The sequence below is a fragment of the Thamnophis elegans genome, chromosome 4 (genome assembly GCF_009769535.1).
Source record: "Thamnophis elegans isolate rThaEle1 chromosome 4, rThaEle1.pri, whole genome shotgun sequence".
NCBI lineage: Eukaryota > Metazoa > Chordata > Lepidosauria > Squamata > Colubridae > Thamnophis > Thamnophis elegans.
In genome coordinates this window covers 80,309,127-80,328,287 of record NC_045544.1, presented here as the reverse complement: position 1 = coordinate 80,328,287, position 19,161 = coordinate 80,309,127, and the positions used below count along the sequence as shown (strand labels likewise).

The 19,161-nt window shown below is 37.8% G+C and overlaps 1 protein-coding gene and 1 pseudogene across 3 annotated transcripts in view; both read right to left on the bottom strand.

Annotated features, from left to right (window-relative positions):
- The window catches only part of DAAM2 (dishevelled associated activator of morphogenesis 2), a 167,783-nt gene that overhangs the window by 13,689 nt on the left and 134,933 nt on the right, over positions 1–19,161 (bottom strand). For all 3 annotated transcript variants that reach the window (XM_032216763.1, XM_032216765.1, XM_032216764.1), the window contains 6 exons: positions 11,197–11,281; positions 8,134–8,240; positions 6,985–7,073; positions 6,304–6,472; positions 4,689–4,796; positions 2,724–2,784 (listed from right to left, as the gene is read on the bottom strand). In XM_032216763.1, the coding sequence (XP_032072654.1) occupies positions 2,724–2,784; positions 4,689–4,796; positions 6,304–6,472; positions 6,985–7,073; positions 8,134–8,240; positions 11,197–11,281 (619 nt within the window). The remainder of the gene's footprint in view (positions 1–2,723; positions 2,785–4,688; positions 4,797–6,303; positions 6,473–6,984; positions 7,074–8,133; positions 8,241–11,196; positions 11,282–19,161) is intronic.
- Positions 4,553–4,682, bottom strand: LOC116508570 (annotated as a pseudogene).

Below are 19,161 nucleotides of genomic sequence, written 5' to 3'. Positions count from 1 at the left end.
GACACAAAGATCTTTCTTATTAAATTAAAACTTCTGCCTGTCTGGAAGATGGGCTTCTAGCAAAGAGAATTTCCCAAGCAGTACATCTAGTGTTTGAGAACTACCTTCTCAGGATTAGGAACAAACTGACCAATTGTTTACCATTGATTGACTTCCTATAATATTTGGCTTTAAAATGCATATTAGAAACACACGTTCAGAAGCATTTAATGAATTGGAGGTACTTTTTAATATCTTCTAGAATTGGAAGGATTTATGCCTGCATCTCCAAATACCTTTCTGGGCTTTATGAGTCAAGGGTGTGAAGCATGAAGAGAAACAAGAAGGCAAAGGGTGTTATCTAAACTTGGCACGGACTGTTAGACAGATTTAAAAAGGGGGGGAACATGGTGGGTCAGTAGCTAAGACGCTGAGCTTATCAGTCAGAAAGGTTGGCAGTTCAGTGGTTCAAATCCCTAGTGCTGCATAACGGAGTGAGCTCCTGTTACTTGTTCCAGCTTCTGCCAACCTAGCAGTTTTAAAGCGCGTAAAAATGCAAGTAGAAAAATAGGGACCACTTTGGTGGGAAGGTAACAGCATTCTGGGCACATTCGGCATTTAGTCATGCCGGCCATATGACCAAGGAGATGTCTTTGGAGAGTGCTGGATCTTTGTTTTGAAATGGAGATGAGCACCATCCCCTAGAGTCAGGAACAACTAGCACATATGTACGAGGGGAACTTTACCTTTTAACAGGGACTAAAGACGCTTGGAAATAAATCCCTGATCTGTGATACTGTAAGGTTTATTATCCTTCAAGAGAAGCAAGAAATTGATGCCACTTCCAGTGTACTTGCAGATAGTCATTTTAAACTTTATTGTTAGACAAAGAGATTTTTAGCCTTTTTTTTTTTTTTTTTTGCAAATGAGGACTAATCTAAGTGAAAGGTGGGGCCTCCATCTAGCCTAGTCCTCACTTATATGGTCAAAAAAATGGCTACGTATCTTTTTGTCTAAGAGTAAGGATTAAAATGCCATTTGTAGATAAACAGAGTAGCAGTAAATACAAATGATTTAATTTAATCAGTTGAAATCTCACAGATTAATTTACTAGAGGAAGAAGGAAGTGAAAACAAGGGAGTGCTATAACTTTTCCATATAGCCATTGTTCCTAAATGACCTCACAAGGGGAGCATGGTATTTATAGCTCCAAGAAAAAAGTGTTATTCTACCCTTTGAATATATCCTATGTCTGCTAATATAGAACACCACTGATGGCTTTTTCACCCATTATACTAGGTATATTTTACAATCCTGTGTTAGACTCATTCCTTGCAAATGAAACATGCAGTAAACATCATTCATTGTTCTATCTCCAAAGGACTGCATCTTAAGGAAATTACTGAAAAAAGGCATTTGCAGTCAAGTAATTCAGTAAGAGAAAATAGATGAAATGATAAGTCTCCAACCAGCTGCAAATATTTAATCTTAAGAAGCTGTTTGATATTGCAAACTAATCCAGCACTCTCAAGTCACAGGATAGAAGCATGACCACACAGAAGGCCACACAGAAGGCCCATGACAGATAAAATGAGAAAGAAGAAGTTACTGGCTGTAGCTCCCAAACCCAGGTCACGCATTTGCAATACCCTGAAGAATCCTGTATGACTAAGTCTTTCTGTTTGCAAAAGCTGGCTGGCTCCTTTCCTTGTGAGTTCAGTGTGATCCCACAGAAATTACCCCAGAGCCTGTGCAACTAATCCAGAAAATAGAAAGGCTATTCAAAGCCTGAGCTACTCCCTAAAAGAAAAGGTTGCAATATTCCAAACCCTTATTTTAAAACAAATTACAATGGAAATCTTTTGTACACAACTGTATGCAAGAACTAGAGAAAAGCCAGAAATGATGTGAAATGCCATGGCTCATGCATAAAATAGCATTTGCTTACCTACCGAAAGGGAGACAAAAGACAAAAAAGTCCTGCTCCACAATCTGAATAAACGCCAGACTGTTCTTACACAGCTCCCTACAATCTATGCATCTACATCACCTACAAGATTCTATTAAGACATTAAAAGGGCAAGATAACTATTAAGGGGCAAAAAGACCATGCTTCAAGGCTTTGAGTAGTAGGCAGTTGTATTTGCTTCTTAATGTAATAACAGGTTTGAAGCTATATGATAACCTTCCCCCATTGGGGCCCCCCTCTAGGTATGTTGGACTTCAGTCATTCCAGTAATTCTGGGGAATAAAAGGTCAATACATTTGAAGAGCACTGGATTGGGGAAGGTTGTACAGCAAGGTTGCTATCTCCTTTCAGACTTGCTCTGCCTGCTCTCTCCCTACTTGGCAATCATTCTAGCAGGTAATAAATGCCTTAATACTTAGGCTACACCCCGCCTATGTAAACCTGTCCACAGAGACCACATCTAACACCTGCTCACAGACTAAAAGTCTCCGAAAGAAGAAAAAAAGTATTCAACATTTGGATTAGCACCGTTGCTCAAATAGCCGTTCCCCTGCTCCCAGCCCAGATCAAACAAATTTCCCTGCACATCTGTTCATATCATCACATCAGCTTTCGCAAGAGATATAGGGGTGAGGGGTAGGGAATAGTCTCAGAGAAACAGGCTTTGCTTGACAAGGAAGAAAAGCTCCTTCTTCTCTCACCAAAACACCCCCTGCTCCAGATCCCTGGTGGGACATTTTTAAAGTAGTGTGTTTAGAAATTATGACATACTTACAGCTTCAACAGCTTTCAACCCAGTCTTTACGTTATTAACTTCTTTCTCCAACTCCACTAGACTGCAAGGAGAGACAGAGAGAGTAGTTTAAAGCAAAAGTGCAATGTTATAAGGATGGTAGAGGAACTGCTCGAAGTACAGACAACCATCCTTCCTTTCAGTGTCATATTTCCCCCCCAATAACAGACACCTCTTGTTTTTTGTACTCCCCTTTTCCCTATTTAGTTTGTTAGCCGCCCTGAGTCCCCTCGGGGAATAGGGCGGCATACAAGTTTAATAAAACTAAACTAAACTAAACCTCCGCAGCAGATACTAGAACAGAAAGAGATATCCATTCTGCTGTTCACTGACTTTTAAAAACGCACTTAGATTCTTCAAAAGTATGCGTTTTGGCCTCAGATAATTGCAACATAGGAGGCAGGTTACCAGAGCTATGATCACAATTAAGTCTTTTCATCTGACCAGCTTAAATGAAGTACAGCAGTTCTTGTTTGCTATTACTTGGTGTTACTTGGTTGATTCCATGATAATTAATTTCTAAAAATAAAAAATAACTATGTAGCCAGTCACTCTAAGCACCTATTTTGGAAAGGCATGGTAGAAATGTTATTCATTAATTGCTAATTGCTTAAAAGACAAAATCTCACTTGATCTCATCCATACCACACAATTTTATTTACCCCACAAAGTTTTAAGGTGATCTTTTTGCGTATGATCCTAGAGAAAATGGATTTATACGAAATAAGAAAGAATCTGATTTCATGAAGAAGAAGGAGGACTTAAAGAAACTGATTATATTTAAGGCAGGAGAGCCAGAAAATTGTAGAATTAGAGAAAGCTGCCTTATTCCTTTATTCATCTAACTCATTATTACCTACTTTGACTAACAATGAGTATTAAGGCACATGCCTATATCACTTCTAACAAATCCTGGAGCTTGACTTTGGATCCATTAGCACATATTTATCCAAGCAACAGGACTTCCTTTCCCAACACTACTGAGGTCATAAAAACTCCTTTTACTGAAAAATTAACTATTTTTAGGGCTATGCATGTTTTGAAAATGAAAGTGATGTTTCAAAATGCAAAGGATCAGAACAGCATTTCTTTAAAACAGCTGTAAACTTTTAGCCTTCTGCGAGTCTAAAAGGATAGAGTTGCTTTACTGGGCATCTCATTAAAGTTGCTGCCTGCTTATTTAGTTTTTTTTAAAGCATGCTACCAGACATAGTAACATTCAACCATGTCTGCAGTGAGACTAGACAGCATGACATACTGCAAATACGTTCATCCGCTTTACAGTTTCTCCATTGTTTATAGACTCTGCTTCAAGTATTTTTTAATCTTTAATTTCTTCCAATTATGTTAAAATCAACATAATTATGTATATTAAGACACATGACTGATCAAAATAGGCTAGACTTTTGGGGGCAAATTTCAATGTGACATTTGTTAGATCATTTCCTGCTTAGAACAACATACTCTGAAATAGAATATTATTCTCAGTAATACTCAAGAATATTATTCAGCATTAATTGAGTGAATTATGGAGGTATTCACTGATTAAAAGTTGAAGAGTCTTGTGGTCATATACTCAAGCGCTTTAATCTGAGAAAGATTTTCTAAAGTCCATTATATTTTCGACTGATAACTGTGATATCGGTTTCTGTATGTCCCCTTTACACAGAATGCTGATCTACAGACCATAAATACATCTCAACATAACCACCCACTGTTACTTTAGCAGCAGCACCACTCTTTTTATTTATAAAGTATCAGTTTCATATCTGATATGTTCCCATTATACATGGCCTAGAGTCGCTCTGTGAGTGAGATGGCTAGTCAAATTTATATCTCACAGAATAATTCTGGGCAGCGTGTAATGAGAACCTATCAGCTATTAAGCTGATAAGAACAGATAATAATACACTTGATTTTAACTAAATGGCAAGAAACGATACTTACTTGACTTTTGCTGCTTCTGGAAGATGTTGCAGTTCAGACTGTACCTCAAGCACATCTAGGTAATTCTTTTCAAAGATCATTATCAAGTAATGTAATAAGGTAATATTCCTAAGAGAAATAGGTATGAAAAATACAGGAAACAAAATCAGGATAAGGGTGATTACCATGCTATATCTAAAAGCTTAAAATTAAATCAAATTCTTAGTCTAACGTTCACATTTTAAAAATAAAATTGATGTAATAGCTACTTCCCCAGGCCTTTGGGTCAGGCTGAGTAGAAACTTCAATCTGAGGAGCTACAGTTTATTTTAACTCTGATTGCCATTTTATTGTTTGGATAGGGTTTAATGGTAAATACTGTTTCTTTGTTGGTTTGATTTCTCTTCCCTTTTGGATACCACCCGAGTCACTTTATCTGACCAGGCAACCATGTAAATGCTTTTATTCATTTAATATTTCACATCTTCTGTGCTAAAAAGTAAGAGTGAGGAATGTTTTGTCTTCAAATGTGATGTGTATGATGACTGCCAGCACCCTTGACATTCTGGGAGCTGCATTGCAACAACATCTGGTGGACTGGATGTTCCCACCTCTGCCCTGAAGGCTCAAATGATTATTTGCAAATGACTCAACAACAGAAGCAACACTGTACAAAGTACAAAGGTCTCCCAGCAAAACACCCCAAGCCTCCAAGAAGCCTATTCAATGGCTATATTGTTTTGTTTGTGCATCTAATTCCCAAATGAAGACTCTTGATTTGTTCATGTCCCTGGTACATTTTTAATTTGGGGATGGAAGTTCCTATATTCTGAACACCATTCCCCAGCTGTGATAATGGAACAGTTTGGAAGAGCAGGAAAGGGGTTGCTGACAATTTGGCTTAGAAAAATTAACATTCCTAGTAGCCTTCTAGAAGCTGACTTCCTTTCTTCTTTCTCTCTACTGCAAAAAACCCCAACAAGTTCACTCCTAGTGATATGGAAGGATGGCACATACATTTATGGATGCCCTCAAAATGAAAAATGAAACATTTATTTCTAATCATCAAATGTCATTGGACAGAAGCACTGTAAAACAGCTACAGAGATCATGAACTATCTCTAGTTTCTTGTAACAGCAAAGACAATTTCAAAATAAATTGATGGCTGTTTGTATTTATACAAAGAGAAATACTCTGCCCCTTAGATTTGAAATATTTTACCATCCTCTGAAGATGAATTGGACTTTTTTTTAAAAAAAACCCATGAGTGTGCTAAAAAAGTTCAGCTCCAAATTGCACACATACCATTAAATAATTTTAGCCTTGCAATGATTTTTTTTCCAGTTTTAAAAACATTGCTGTCTTTTAATTCTTCCTAGAGTAACTATTGCTATTTTCAAGACTAGCAGAAATATCCTTTTGGTACAAAGCTGTTTACCCTGTTTCAAGCTTGCACCAAAATTATGGACTGTAACCACTTTAATGTAAAATCTTTCTCAGATATGCATTCTCAGATATGAGGTACAAAATTAATAAGCTGTATTTTAATTGTCTTTTGTATTATGAAAAACACCCTTGAAACTTTTTTTTACTGAAATACAGTATTGAAGATTTATCATTAGTAAGTGAACCTACTTATCTATGCTAGATTTAGTGTCCGCAATCTTATTCAGGCTGGAAACTTTAAAGCCATACGCATTTCCTCTTTGTCCCTTGTTCATGTAATTGCCAAAGGCCAACACAACTTCCAAAAGCTGCTTCAGGCGCTTGCTGCGGATGAGCTCTCTGGAGGCCAGGAGAATAGCTGAAAGAGACAAGAAGGGCCCTTAGATTGACGTACTGGGCTGATGATAGTTGAAAGGGGGAATGCAGGGGTGGGATCTTCCTAACAATGCAAACTACATTTTTCTAAAGCCAAAGCTCCTCTCTCACTTTTCAACACAGGAAACGCAATATTGAGTGTGGAAATATGAATGGTTTGAACCATTCAAACAAACACACCGAGTGTGTTTGTTTGAATGGTTCTAATTCTGCAGAAAAGTTTTTGGGAGACACAGTAAAAAAAATCACTAAAGAGATTTGCATTACGTATCAGAATGCATGCAGCAAAAGTGAGTAACCTACACTCCCTGCCTGATCCATCCTCAACCCTCTCTTAGGAAATGAGATTGTCAAGGAAGGAAGGATTGTGACAAGTTTTCTTCTGCACTCCCAGGACTGATAAGCTCTATCTAACCCACCAAGACACTGGGATCCTGCCAAAGAGCTAAACATCTTAGGCTGTTCAATTCATAACACAAACTACACATAACTTACCTTCCACTTTTGGCTTAGCTTCAGCAAGCCTCTCTGGAAACTTCTTCTTAAAGAATAATGCTTGAAGTCTTTGTTGGTAGTGGTCAATCCTAGAAAGAAAGCAACAATAGATCTGAGCTGCATTTCAATAAGTCTTTCAGCAAAACAAAATATCTGAAAGACCAATCAATTTTATTCAAAGTCTATTTTATTACTGAACAGAAATCCCTGACTATGAAAAATGCTATCAGCTGCTCTGCCCAGAGACAATGTCTTGCAGCCAAGGATCAATCCTGAATCTCATAACAATCAGGTATTTTTATTCCCCTGAAGAGGATATTGATACCCCCCAAAAGAGGAGGAAGTTTCCAATTCAATGAAAGTAATATTTTCCCAGTACATTTCCAGTATTTTACACAAGGGTCCCTCTTAGGCAAGACTAACTTGAGTCTCAAGTATCCAATTCCACTGCACAACATAGCAATTCACACAAGGATAGAGCTTTTTACTCAAATGCATAATAATATGTTTATATCATTTACATAGGAAAAGCAGGTGATTGAATTTCATTGATAAACACAGCTTTGTAATCAGTAAAAATGTCTAAACTACAATAATACTATTTGAAATATTGCATTGTATCAGCCATCTCCATCTTGGTTTTCTCAACTTATTAGATTTAACTTTCATACTTGTTTGTTAGCAAGGTCATCGTGTCTAGGAATTAAGAGGACTACATTATTCTATAAAAAGGTAAAGCAGTCCCTGCAGATTTTATTCTGCTAGTCATTGCTGACTATAGGGGGTAATGCTCATCTTCATTTCAAGGCCACTAAGCCACTGCTGTCCAAAGACATTTCCTCAGTCATATGGCCAGCATGACATCATGGATTGCTGTTACCTTCCCACCTAAGCGGTACCTATTTATCTACTTGCATTTGCATGCTTTCAAATTGCTAGGTGAGCAAGAGCTGAGGTGAAGACAGGAGCTCACCCTCTTGCGTGGATCTCACATTTTCTAGCTTACCAACCCAGCATCTTAACTACTCAGCCACCAGATCATCCCCATAGTTTTCTATAGAGAGTGTTAATTTACATTACAATATTCCCTCCCTTTCTCGCTCATTCTTCATCACATGCAAACAAACCTAAGAACATATGTATATGCACCTGCTCATTTCATAGAGGAAACGATCTGCTCTTGCCATGCGATCAATTTCATGCTTATGTTCTTCCAACAGGTCAATATCACTCTTCTCTGGAACAAACTTCAGTAACTGGAAAATCAAAAGTGGTTTTTTTAAACAACAACAATAGAGACAACATGGAGTAACCAACAAGACTAGGGGAGGTTGACAGCATGAAAATGAACTAATAGATTGGTACTGAAAATGCTACCTACATTCTGCTAGAATGGTATTTTTGAAGCAGTGCATCTGAAGTAGCTAAAGTGATCTTCCTGAAACGTTTGCTTGATTCTTTGTCTTCCTATTGTGACTTTGTTACATGGTTCGTAATTCCATGTAGGATTTTTCCCTTCCAGCTACCATTTGATGCATAGCTTGTTGAGATTTAATGAAAAGAACTTCTTTGATGCATAAGGCCATTCAGAGTGTAGCACTGTAAATAAAGCACTAAAAGTGTTCTTCCCATTCTTCCTCCAATACAAAGTTCTGTCTATTCTCCCCTCCATGCCCTCCAGCACATTTCTAAAATGGCTGCTTCAGAAAGATAATGAACAATGTCGATATGACTAGATTTATAGGGTGATCATTGAAAGTTTGAACTCAAAACACAGCTCAGTCAGCAACAGATTTTTTTTTTAATCTATCTGATGGGATTAAGACTTGGCTTCTCACATCCAATTGCCACTTCCAAAATATGCTGGAAGATCAGTCTGGTTTATATGCTTGCTTACCAATTTATTAATTATTGCAAGGAGTAGTATAACTATTACTGGACCACAGATGAGCTATTGGCACTGGAAGAAGTCCTAGCAGCCACCCAAAAGTGAAAAAGACCACAATTGTGCCCAAACTTTATGCTGTTAAATGAGACATTTGTTAAGTGAGTTTTGCCCCATTTTACGACCTTCCTTGCCACAGTTCCTAAGTGAATCACTACAATTGATAAGTTAGTAACCCGGTTGTTAAGTGTATCTGGCTTCTCCATTGATTTTGCTTGTCAGAAGGTCGCAAAGAGTGGTCATATGACCCTGGGACACTGCAACCATCATAAATATGAGTCAGCTGCTATGTGAGGACTGGGGTGCTGCAAAGGTCGTAATTGTGAAAAATGATCATAAGTCACTTTTTCAATGCTGTTGTAACTTTGAATGGTCACTAAATGAACTGTTGTAAGCTGAGGACTATCTCTAGTTAGCCATCTCTGGCCTTCGACCTTGAGAGCAGACATTTTAAAAGACCAGTATTGCTGGAAAATAGCTGAGTTCCTCTTAAGAAAGTGTAACAGGTAAAGTTAAACACATCACATAGATTAGCCACCACTGAATCCAAGAATGTCTCTATGCTCCCTAATGATTGCTTTGCTAACGGTCCTTGTAGATCATTTTTATTGTGTCACACTTTACCCCAAAAGAGCTACGTGTACATGTGTGTACCTACACAGAGGTGACGTTGTGCATTGCTATAGCTTTTTAAAAGATGCTTCAGAGAATGGGGATACATAAAACCTTTTAGCAACTACTTAAAGTAGCTCAGCTGTTCTTTCCCCACTCAACTGCCCTCCAATACTTGCCCATGAGCCTGGGAAAAGGCAAGTTTAAGGAACTGCCGACAGGTGCATTGTTCATGCCTTGGCGCACTCAAGAGCATTTTTGTCCCTTCAAATTCAAAGCCCCGTTCATTCCAAACACAAATAAGCCTGCCTGATGAATGTACTCCATGCAACAAGTGAGAAACAGTTTAAGTCACTTTTCTTTTGGAATACTCATTGATTTAAAAATGTTTATACTCATTCTCTTATTGTCTTTGTAATTCCCATGCCATATGAGTAGGACTCTAGAGATTATAGTAATAAATTGGGATACATTTAAAACAGCATAGAATTTCAAGTGGTTACAATAGCAAATTAACAGGAGAGATAAAATACTTATAAGTGCATCCCCCCAGACAAGACATCTGAGGAATGGAATGGGAATAATAATAACTAATGTTGTAAAAATTACAAAAAATATATATTTTAAAATGAATACTAATGACTTTGCTGTTTTTCTGAAATACCAATAGTCTCTCTCAGGCTTCTTCACACTGTTGTAGTCCGTTAGCAGCCTGCGGAGCTGGCAGCAGAGTCGGACAGTGAGGAGGTTGGGGAGGAACATGGGCAAGTCTTGGAGTCAGGGGAAGGCTCGGACCAGGGCTCTTCATCGGAGGCAGAGAGGGGGCCAGGGCCATCTGATAGTTATGTGCTGCCTCCGGAGCCTCCGGAGTGTGACATCAGTGAGGCAGATGAACCGTGTGAGCTTGTTCCCAGTGTGCGCATGCACAGAGCTGCCAGAAGGCAAGAAAAAAAGGACAACTCGGGAGTAAGGCTTGGAGATGATTGGCCCCTCCCATAAGACATAAAAGAGAAGCAAACAGATGTGAGCCTTTGCAGGAAGCAATTAGTTCATCTAGTCAGTTCAAGCTCTGAGAAGTCCTGTTTGACTCTGTGCTACATTTGATCTTGCAAAACTAATTGGCAATTAGGTCTCTGGCAGTGTTTCAAAGGAGATAAAGGTGGGTGTTTATCAACATTACCCTGAAAGACTGTGTCAACTCAAGCAGACATCTGTCGGAATCTTCACAGAATATTTGTGAATCGTTAAGGGCTATGAATGACCATAATTCATAGCCGTCTAAATAAAAGAGGGACTAAGTTTGTGATTTATGCTTTTTCAGGAAGCCTAAGTCAGAACGCACACTATACTATTCCTCCTGTCTTCTTCCTTTCTCCAGATTTTAAAAATGTCTTTCTCCTTGATATTTTTCATGTTCAGGACCAATAACTCTTCACCTAAAGTACAAGGACATTAGGAACAATCTACTGACACCATTATTATATTCATCAACCCAACAACGAGGCACTTTGGAGGGGGGAAAAAATCTGAAAGTAACCTGATCATCATGCTGGCATGTTTATACAAATTGCTTGCCAAGATGTAACCTAATGAGAGGAGGAACACACTTCCCTTTTACCACTGACATCAGTGTTTAAGTAACTAAGTTTTTTCACCTGCTCCAACATATCTTTCGCCAGCTCTTCTTCTTCGTCCATTTTCAAAATTGCCTGCCGAATTTCTTCATTAGATAGCTTCAACCTGTAATAATATCATAACACTCTAATTACTTTGCTCACACAATTCATTTAGCATGTGGAATTTCAGTAAGGATGTCCCAAAGGTGTTTTTCCAAAAGACAACTGGGCTTTGTTTTTTTGAAAATATTTTGCTTCTGTTCAATTCTGAACAGAAGAAGCTTCTTGGATGAAAAGTGAAATGTTTTCAAGGAAAAAAACCAAGACCAACCAGGTGTCTTTCGGAAAAGCACCTTTGGGGCAATTATGACATGGATGATTGAGAATCTCTATAGACTTTCAGTGAGGATCCATTGCAAGATCTTCCTTTATATCCATAAAGATACGAACGAATGAAAGATCACAAAGAAGATTGCTAAAGCAAAATGATTGATTATGGTTATATTCAGGGCAACCCAGAATAGTCCGGATAACTCAGAATATATTATGTGCTTTGAACAAAACATGTACACCAGAATAACTTTCCATTAATGACTTGTCATGTAGAAAAGCCTTTGGGATTCTCTTCAAGAAACTTTTACACTTTTGCAATTGACCAGGGAAGAAAAACATAATTCACACTTATGGAAAAATCCAAAGCTTGATTTCTAGCATACTATAGAAAGAGGCCAGGGAAGCAGAAGGGAGGAACTTGTGATCAATAATTGTCAAGTATAAACTTTCTATTATATTTTACAATATTTGACATAAATATTTTGATATTTGTTATATTTTAGGAGTGTGAATATGTTTTATTGTTAATTCATATTTATTATACTATAAAATAAATTCAACCATAAAAATTAACTCATGTCTCCAAGTGACACCCTAACACACTATATGACTTAACCCAAATATATTACAATACAAAATAACCCACATATATTACAGTACAAAATAAAGAGACATTACATGTAATCCCCAACTTATGACTGTAATTTAGCCCAGAATTATGGTTGTAGGTAGGACATCATGTGACCAGATCCCAATACATTTTGTGGTGGCTGTTAAGCAAATGCTGTGGTTGTCAAGCTAACATTGTGGTCATTAAGCAAATTTATTTTTTTTCTAGCAGACTTTTTTTTTGCCAGAAACCAGAAGTAAATTACCCAAAAAGTCAAATGCTGCAAATGACCATAATGGTGAGCTGGTTGCCAATAGCCCAAAATGCAATCACATGACTATGTGCATGCATGCATGTGTATATGTCGGCATACACAATCATCATAACTTCAAAACCAGGTTGTAAATAATTCTGAGGAGGTCTGTCATAACTCTGGATGGTTAGTTGTAAAGTTAGGGGCTGCCTATATAACAAAGAACTGACCAATGAGAATTAGGCATTTACTCTTTAAAAATATTTTTTCCTTTAGCTCTCTTCCCTCCAGGTATTTAACAACAACAAAAGGGATTGGTTTATTTGGCAAATTAAATCCTGGCAGCTTAGTAAATTTGAAGAGCAGAATCATAATAAGATATACCCATCTGTCCTACTGAGGGTATCTAAGCACCTGATTTTAATTATGTAATTGTGCATTAAATACCAGCACTTCAGGGAACCTTTTCTAATGGTCCATCATTTTCAAATGAACACACAGAATTCATATTTATTAGACAATAGTTCCTCTTTGTATATGGAAACAGATAACAGTTATCCTTCCAACTGGCACTGACTTAAGCAAAGAAGCCAAAAACTGAAGAGGCCATGGAGAACAAATTAGCTTTTTCCTTCCCAAGATAAGTTTCCTGTAACGCAGATTTCAGAACCGTGAAGCAAGACACACAAAGAAATTTGCACGGATCCTGGCCAGGGGAGCTACACCTGAAGCCTCATCAAGTTTTTAATGTCCAAGTACGAGAGTTTTTAATGTCCAGGTATGGCACCGTTGTGATGACATGATTCTCTTGAAGCAGGATTTAAAATGCTCAAGGGGGATGATGTGAAATCCAAGAAATGCCTATGCAGCTGCCTTTGCCCAGCAACTAATAAGGAAACATCTGGCTGAAGTGGCACATCCCTGTCTCACAGGGGCCGCCAAGCCCCAACTTAAGAGACAACTCAATGAGGCTACTGTAAGGCTTATATAAAGCCTGTGGTGCATCTGAATGTTCACTGCAGATACTGTTAAGCTGCACTTGAGGCTAGCTAGATGAACAAGCAATTGCTTACAGAACAGTCTCACTACAGTCAGCAAGCCACATGGCCACAAATGTGCTATTCACACAGAGTTTGAAAGCAGACAAGCAACTGGGCCAACGGATTGTTAATGAAGTATTCTCATTGTTGTTGTTGTTTTTCCAATACTTCTGACTAACCGTGCAGTGGATCTTAAAATAGCCAACAGTAACATAAAGCAGATGTGCCGAGCTTTAAGCAAAAACAGGTGATCCGATTGAGCAGAAACTTAGAGCAGATCCCTAAAATCTTTCCACTCAAGGCAGAAGGAAGATGACTACTTGAAGTGGGGGGGGGGGGGGAGGTTGCAATGCAGACACCACATTAAAATGTGATTATGGCCAGAAGAGACACACTAAATAAGTCATATCTCATTGCTGGATATGTATCATCAGTAATTTTCATACCGGTCTTGTAAGAGCCAAACCTAAATTTCTCCCACTGGCATAAAAATTGACAAACCCCAGACTGCATGCATAATTTAACCACTGCCAGATCTGTTTTATATTTGTTTACAGAAAACCCCCACAAAGACTGTAATGGAATGATAACTAAGCTAAGCAATTCTACTGACATGTGAAGATAGAACAGGACCAAGTACAATTGCAATGGACACTTCTGCATTTTGAGTGCAAAGAGAGCTTTTGGCAAGACATGCATGTTCCCCAAGGACAGAGATTAGGAAAGGCAGGGAGGCTTACCTATAGAGATCAGAGGAAATGGCTGCAATCACAGTCCTATCTGGGCATAAGCTTTACTTGTTATCCAAGAGTGCTATGAGTGGGGGGGAGGAAATCTGTTATTACTGCTTTCTACATTCCTTTTCCCACTTCCTTCTCAGTGCAAGGATATGTAGGTTGATTCTAAGGTTATTTAGCTGTACAAGAATCTAGAATCTCTCTTTAAACTTTTGTGCTTTCTGAGGAATATAGTATTCAAGAGCACTGGGGCATTCTTTGAGTGTAAATGACACAGTGCATATATAACATATGATGTATGGATGTGAGAGTTGGACACTAAGAAGGGCTGATCAAAGAAGAATTGACATCTTTGAACTGTGGTGTTGGCATAAATTATTGCTTTTATCACAGCCAGCCAGAGATGCTGACCTGTAAAAAACCAGAAGAATCACTAGAAGCCAAAATCACAAGACTGTGTCTGATTTACTTTGGCCAAGTCATATGTGTAAATTTATTGGAGAAGTCAACAGTGCTAGGAATGGTTAGTGGATCAAGAAGAAGGGGAAAGCAAAGAACTTGCTGGCTTCATACCATCAAAGCTGATACAAAGATGAACATCCAAAAACTGAAAGAAGCTGTGCTTGACAGGGTAGCCTTGGAGAGCACTTGCCTATAAAATCACCAAGAGGCGGACACAACTGAATGGTTAAAACTACTTATTGTGGTCCACTGGTGGCCTGCAGAGCTGGCAGCAGAGTTGGACAGGGAGGAGGTTGGGGAGGAACATGGGCCAATCCTGGAGTCTGGAGAAGCTCTGACGATGGCTCTGCATCAGAGGCAGAGAGGGCGTGAGGGCCATCTGGGAGTTATGTGCTGTCTCCAGAGCCTCCAGAGTCGGACAACAGCAAGGCAGAGGAACAGGCTCCCCCTGTTCCCAGTGCGCACATGCACAGAGCTGCCAGAAGACAAGAACAATTAAGACAGAAGGGATGACTCAAGAGTAAGGTTTGAAAGTGATTGGCCCTTCCCATAGGAAATAAAGGAGAAGCAAAGGCATGTAAACCTTTGCAGGAAGCAACTTGGTTCATGCTGGTCAGTTTACCTTCTGAAGCTCCATTTTGACCCTTTGCTCCATGTGGCCTTGCCAAGCTAATTGCCAATTAAGTCTCTGGCAGCATTTCAAGGAAGATAAAGGTGGGTGCTTATCAGCCTTATCCTGAAAGACTTTGGCAGCCTACTGTAGGACTCTTTACAACTATTTGAGACTCATTGTGGGCTGTGAATGAACATAATTCACAGCCTTTGGGAAAAAAAAGAAAGTTTTTGGGATTAAGCATGTGCTTTTTACTGTATCAGGAAGCCTAGGTCAGAACATTACTATTATATATGTAACAACTCATACTAGCATCTGGTTGCTTTTCTCTCTCTCCATATTTATTGTGTCAAATAGATTATGACCCTACAAGAAGAAGCTGTCTTATCTCGTAGTTTCTGTATAGTGTTTAAAAAGAAAACTGGAATGGAAAGAGGGGAGGTTGTGTAAGTCAGCTTCCTCTAAGGAAACAGCTCAAGCTGTATTTTACAATGACAACACTTTAACAGTATAGTCATTTTATAGTGAAGATAATTTATCACCAATCACATGCAGCTTGGCAAGGAAAGTCTGTGTGATGAACACTGTCAGTTTTTCATTTTTAAATAAAGAAAAAAATATCTTAGCAAATTGCTGAGATACAATTATTTACACATTTTTATTTGCATTGAAAAATGTATTTGAAAAATCTTCTATAGTTGTGTATAACCACAGCATATTTTCAGAACACATGTAAATTACAGGGCTCCTTCAATTAATATTCAAGAAATACTAAATTTTGCTGGGTTTATGTATCATATTATATGCAATATGCAATATGATATCCATTTTAGTAAAAAAGAAACTTTAGTCAAGCTAAAAAATGTTCCATGACTAAACAGAATTAAGTGCAATTCATCCATAACCATATACTGTATTATTATAATCTTAAACTATGCTGGAATATGGTTCACAGTAATAGGATATCTCCCAAACCAGTAATGTTAATTGAGCTGGTTATATTTCAAGCAGTTTAATTTTTTTGTTTGAACTTTTGTATAAATAAAGATAACATAGTACCAGACAGACTCATTAGAAGCACACTGGTCAAACAGAAAAAGCATTTTACAATTACTTATAGGAGAAAAGAGAAGGCAGGAAAGTAGCCTTATGCAATTGTCCTGTCTGAGTTTTTATAGCTGAGCTACAACATTTCTGTCTGTTAACCATATCTATCTCTATCTCTGTCTCTGTCTGTCTGTCTGTCTATTCCTAAAGGTTGGCATAATGGTAGGACAAATATTTATTTATTAAATTTATATGTCACCCATCTCACAGTTAAAGTGATTAACGGAAGTTAGAAATATTTCTTTTCACACAGAATAAGGATATCCAAATCTCGAAGAAACAATTAAAATATATAATAATCATTTCTAACATGACCCTTACACTTTCCTTGATCTTATTTCTCACATAATTGTCTTATAATTCAGTCATCGTTACCCTCTTATTACCACTGATTTAATAAAATCTAGTTATTTATTGCTTGGCAAGAAAAGGAAAGATGGGGGGAAAAAAAGACTTTACTCTGAAGTTAATGGGCAAAACTGCTGCATTTAATTATTTTCTTTTACAGGCAGATTCATTTACTTTTCTCTGTAAAGATGGCCATTGGTTTATTTTATTTTATTTTAACCAAATTAAGTGAAAATTGTCATTATTCTTAAACTTCCTTGCCCCTAGAAAGAAAAAAAGTTTTATTTAACCTCCAAAGTTCTATCCTTTTGCTACTGTAATTTAGTGTTTTCAGATGCATTTGAAATCTAAATTAGGTTCTGCACAGTTTTAATTTAGTTATGTAATTTAATAGATTTGCTGTGGCCAACCACTCCAGACTGGGGAAATAGATTATAGATGAGGGGTGTTAAACTCAAGGCCCACAGGCCAAATCCAGCCAATGATGTGGTCAGATCTGGCCTGCGGAACTGCCCTGATCTATGCAATATGAAGAATAAAGATTGGGCCAGTGTGGTTTTGGCCCAGCCTACCCGAAGAGGAAGAGGATGCAAAGAGGAAACATGCCAGCAGTTTGGAGAGTGGCCATGCCCACCCAGCTGGCCTCACCCACCTAGTTGGCCACCCATCTAGTCAACCATGCCCACCTGCCTCCCCCCCCCCCAAGGTCAACCACAACCCTGATGCAGTCCTTAATGAAAGTGAGTTTGTCATCCCTGTTCTAGATGTTATAAACACAGTTTTGTGTTGTGGCTAAGATGCTGGCTTAGAAACCAAAAGACTATGAGTTCTAGTCCTACCTTAGGCATGAAGGCCAGCTGGGTGACTTTGGGCCACTCTTTCTCAACCCAACTCACTTCACAAGGTTAATATTGTGGGGAAAATAGGAGGAGGAAGGGGCAATAGATATGTTCACCACCTTTAGTTACTTATAAAGTAATAAAGGCCAGATACACATCTAATAAATAAATTCACAATGTAATTGGAACTGATAATATCGAAGACATGAAAAATTGTAATACATAAAGGCAACATTCCATGAAAAAATCCTTTGTAAGATGATATGGATGCATAAGAGGCAGAAAGCTCTGGAAAGGGCAGCAATATTAATTCAGAAGAGAAAATCAACATTAAAGGAGATTCTCTACCTTTCTCTGATGATAAAGAAGATTTTATAGTCTAATGCACAGCCAACATTCTGCAATTTATACTCAAGCACATCTGGAAAACTCCAGGCTAATGAAAGTCTCATCACTTTTTCAGAACTATCAGCAGGATAGTTTCACAAACTCACCATGACCTTAAAATGGAATTACATATACAAAAAAAAAAAAAAAAAAAAAAAAAGGAAAAAAAATCATGAGATGCAGTTTTGCAGAATCTATACCATTCAGTTCCTCACAATGGAAGGATTCTTTCTGGATGCTTTCTCATCCTTGCATTTGTTTAAAAAATGTCTAAAATTAGAAGGGAAGATCTAGTCTTCCTTCTAACAAATTGTTTCCCCAACTTCAGGTATATTGAAAAAATAATCAAAATCAAAGTTCCAAGTATTTTGAGAGTCATCTTCAAAAACTATTTTTGGTGAGAGAGCATTTTGTTTTCCATTAACCACTTCCAACTACAACTAATAAAAAGACATTAAAATATTGGCAAAATAATATCTGAAATCTGGCAAATCATCCCCTGGAACGAAAACCAGGATATTTTCAGTACTAATCCCTGAAGTTATAGGTTACGATAGATACAGCTAAATGCACATGCAAAAAAAGAACACTGAAAAAATCAAAGGGACAAACAATAGTATACTACTTCTAATTACTTTTTTGGCACCTGAATTATTTCTTTCTTTTGTAGTCCATATAGTGAATTTACAAACATGATCAATGCCAGTTTGCATATTGTAATCTCTAGCCAGCACAACTTCTATCCATTCCCATAAATCACTTAAAACTCCAAAGGAAAATTGGGGGAAAAAAACCTAATGGCCTTTTTAAAATTCATTCCTTACGCTCCCAATTTGATATAGCTCAGTTAATCTTACAGAGAGACACAGAATTATAACTGAAGTTGACAGACTGCAGAAAGAGGATCACTGTCCATGGGGCAAGTGAATGAATCACATCACAATTATTCAACAAAACCTTCACTATTTTCTTCTCCCTAAATACTTTCTGTTTCAGACTACTTGTGAATGACTAAGCAAAGAGTCAGAGGAATAAGAATATAGACACTGAGAAAAGAGACAAAATGCCATTGAGGATTCCAAGGGACTTTTTTTTAGGAGAAAACCCATTGGAATTTTATTTTCTCATGCTATAGAGAAAAAAAAGAAAACCACAGATATAGAAAAAATAGCAATAGCCTAGACTAGGGTATTAAAAATTCAACATTTAAGCACATGGAGAAGGGTAAGAGACTACTAGGTAAAAAGGAAGATGTTGTTAAGTGTTTAAACATGG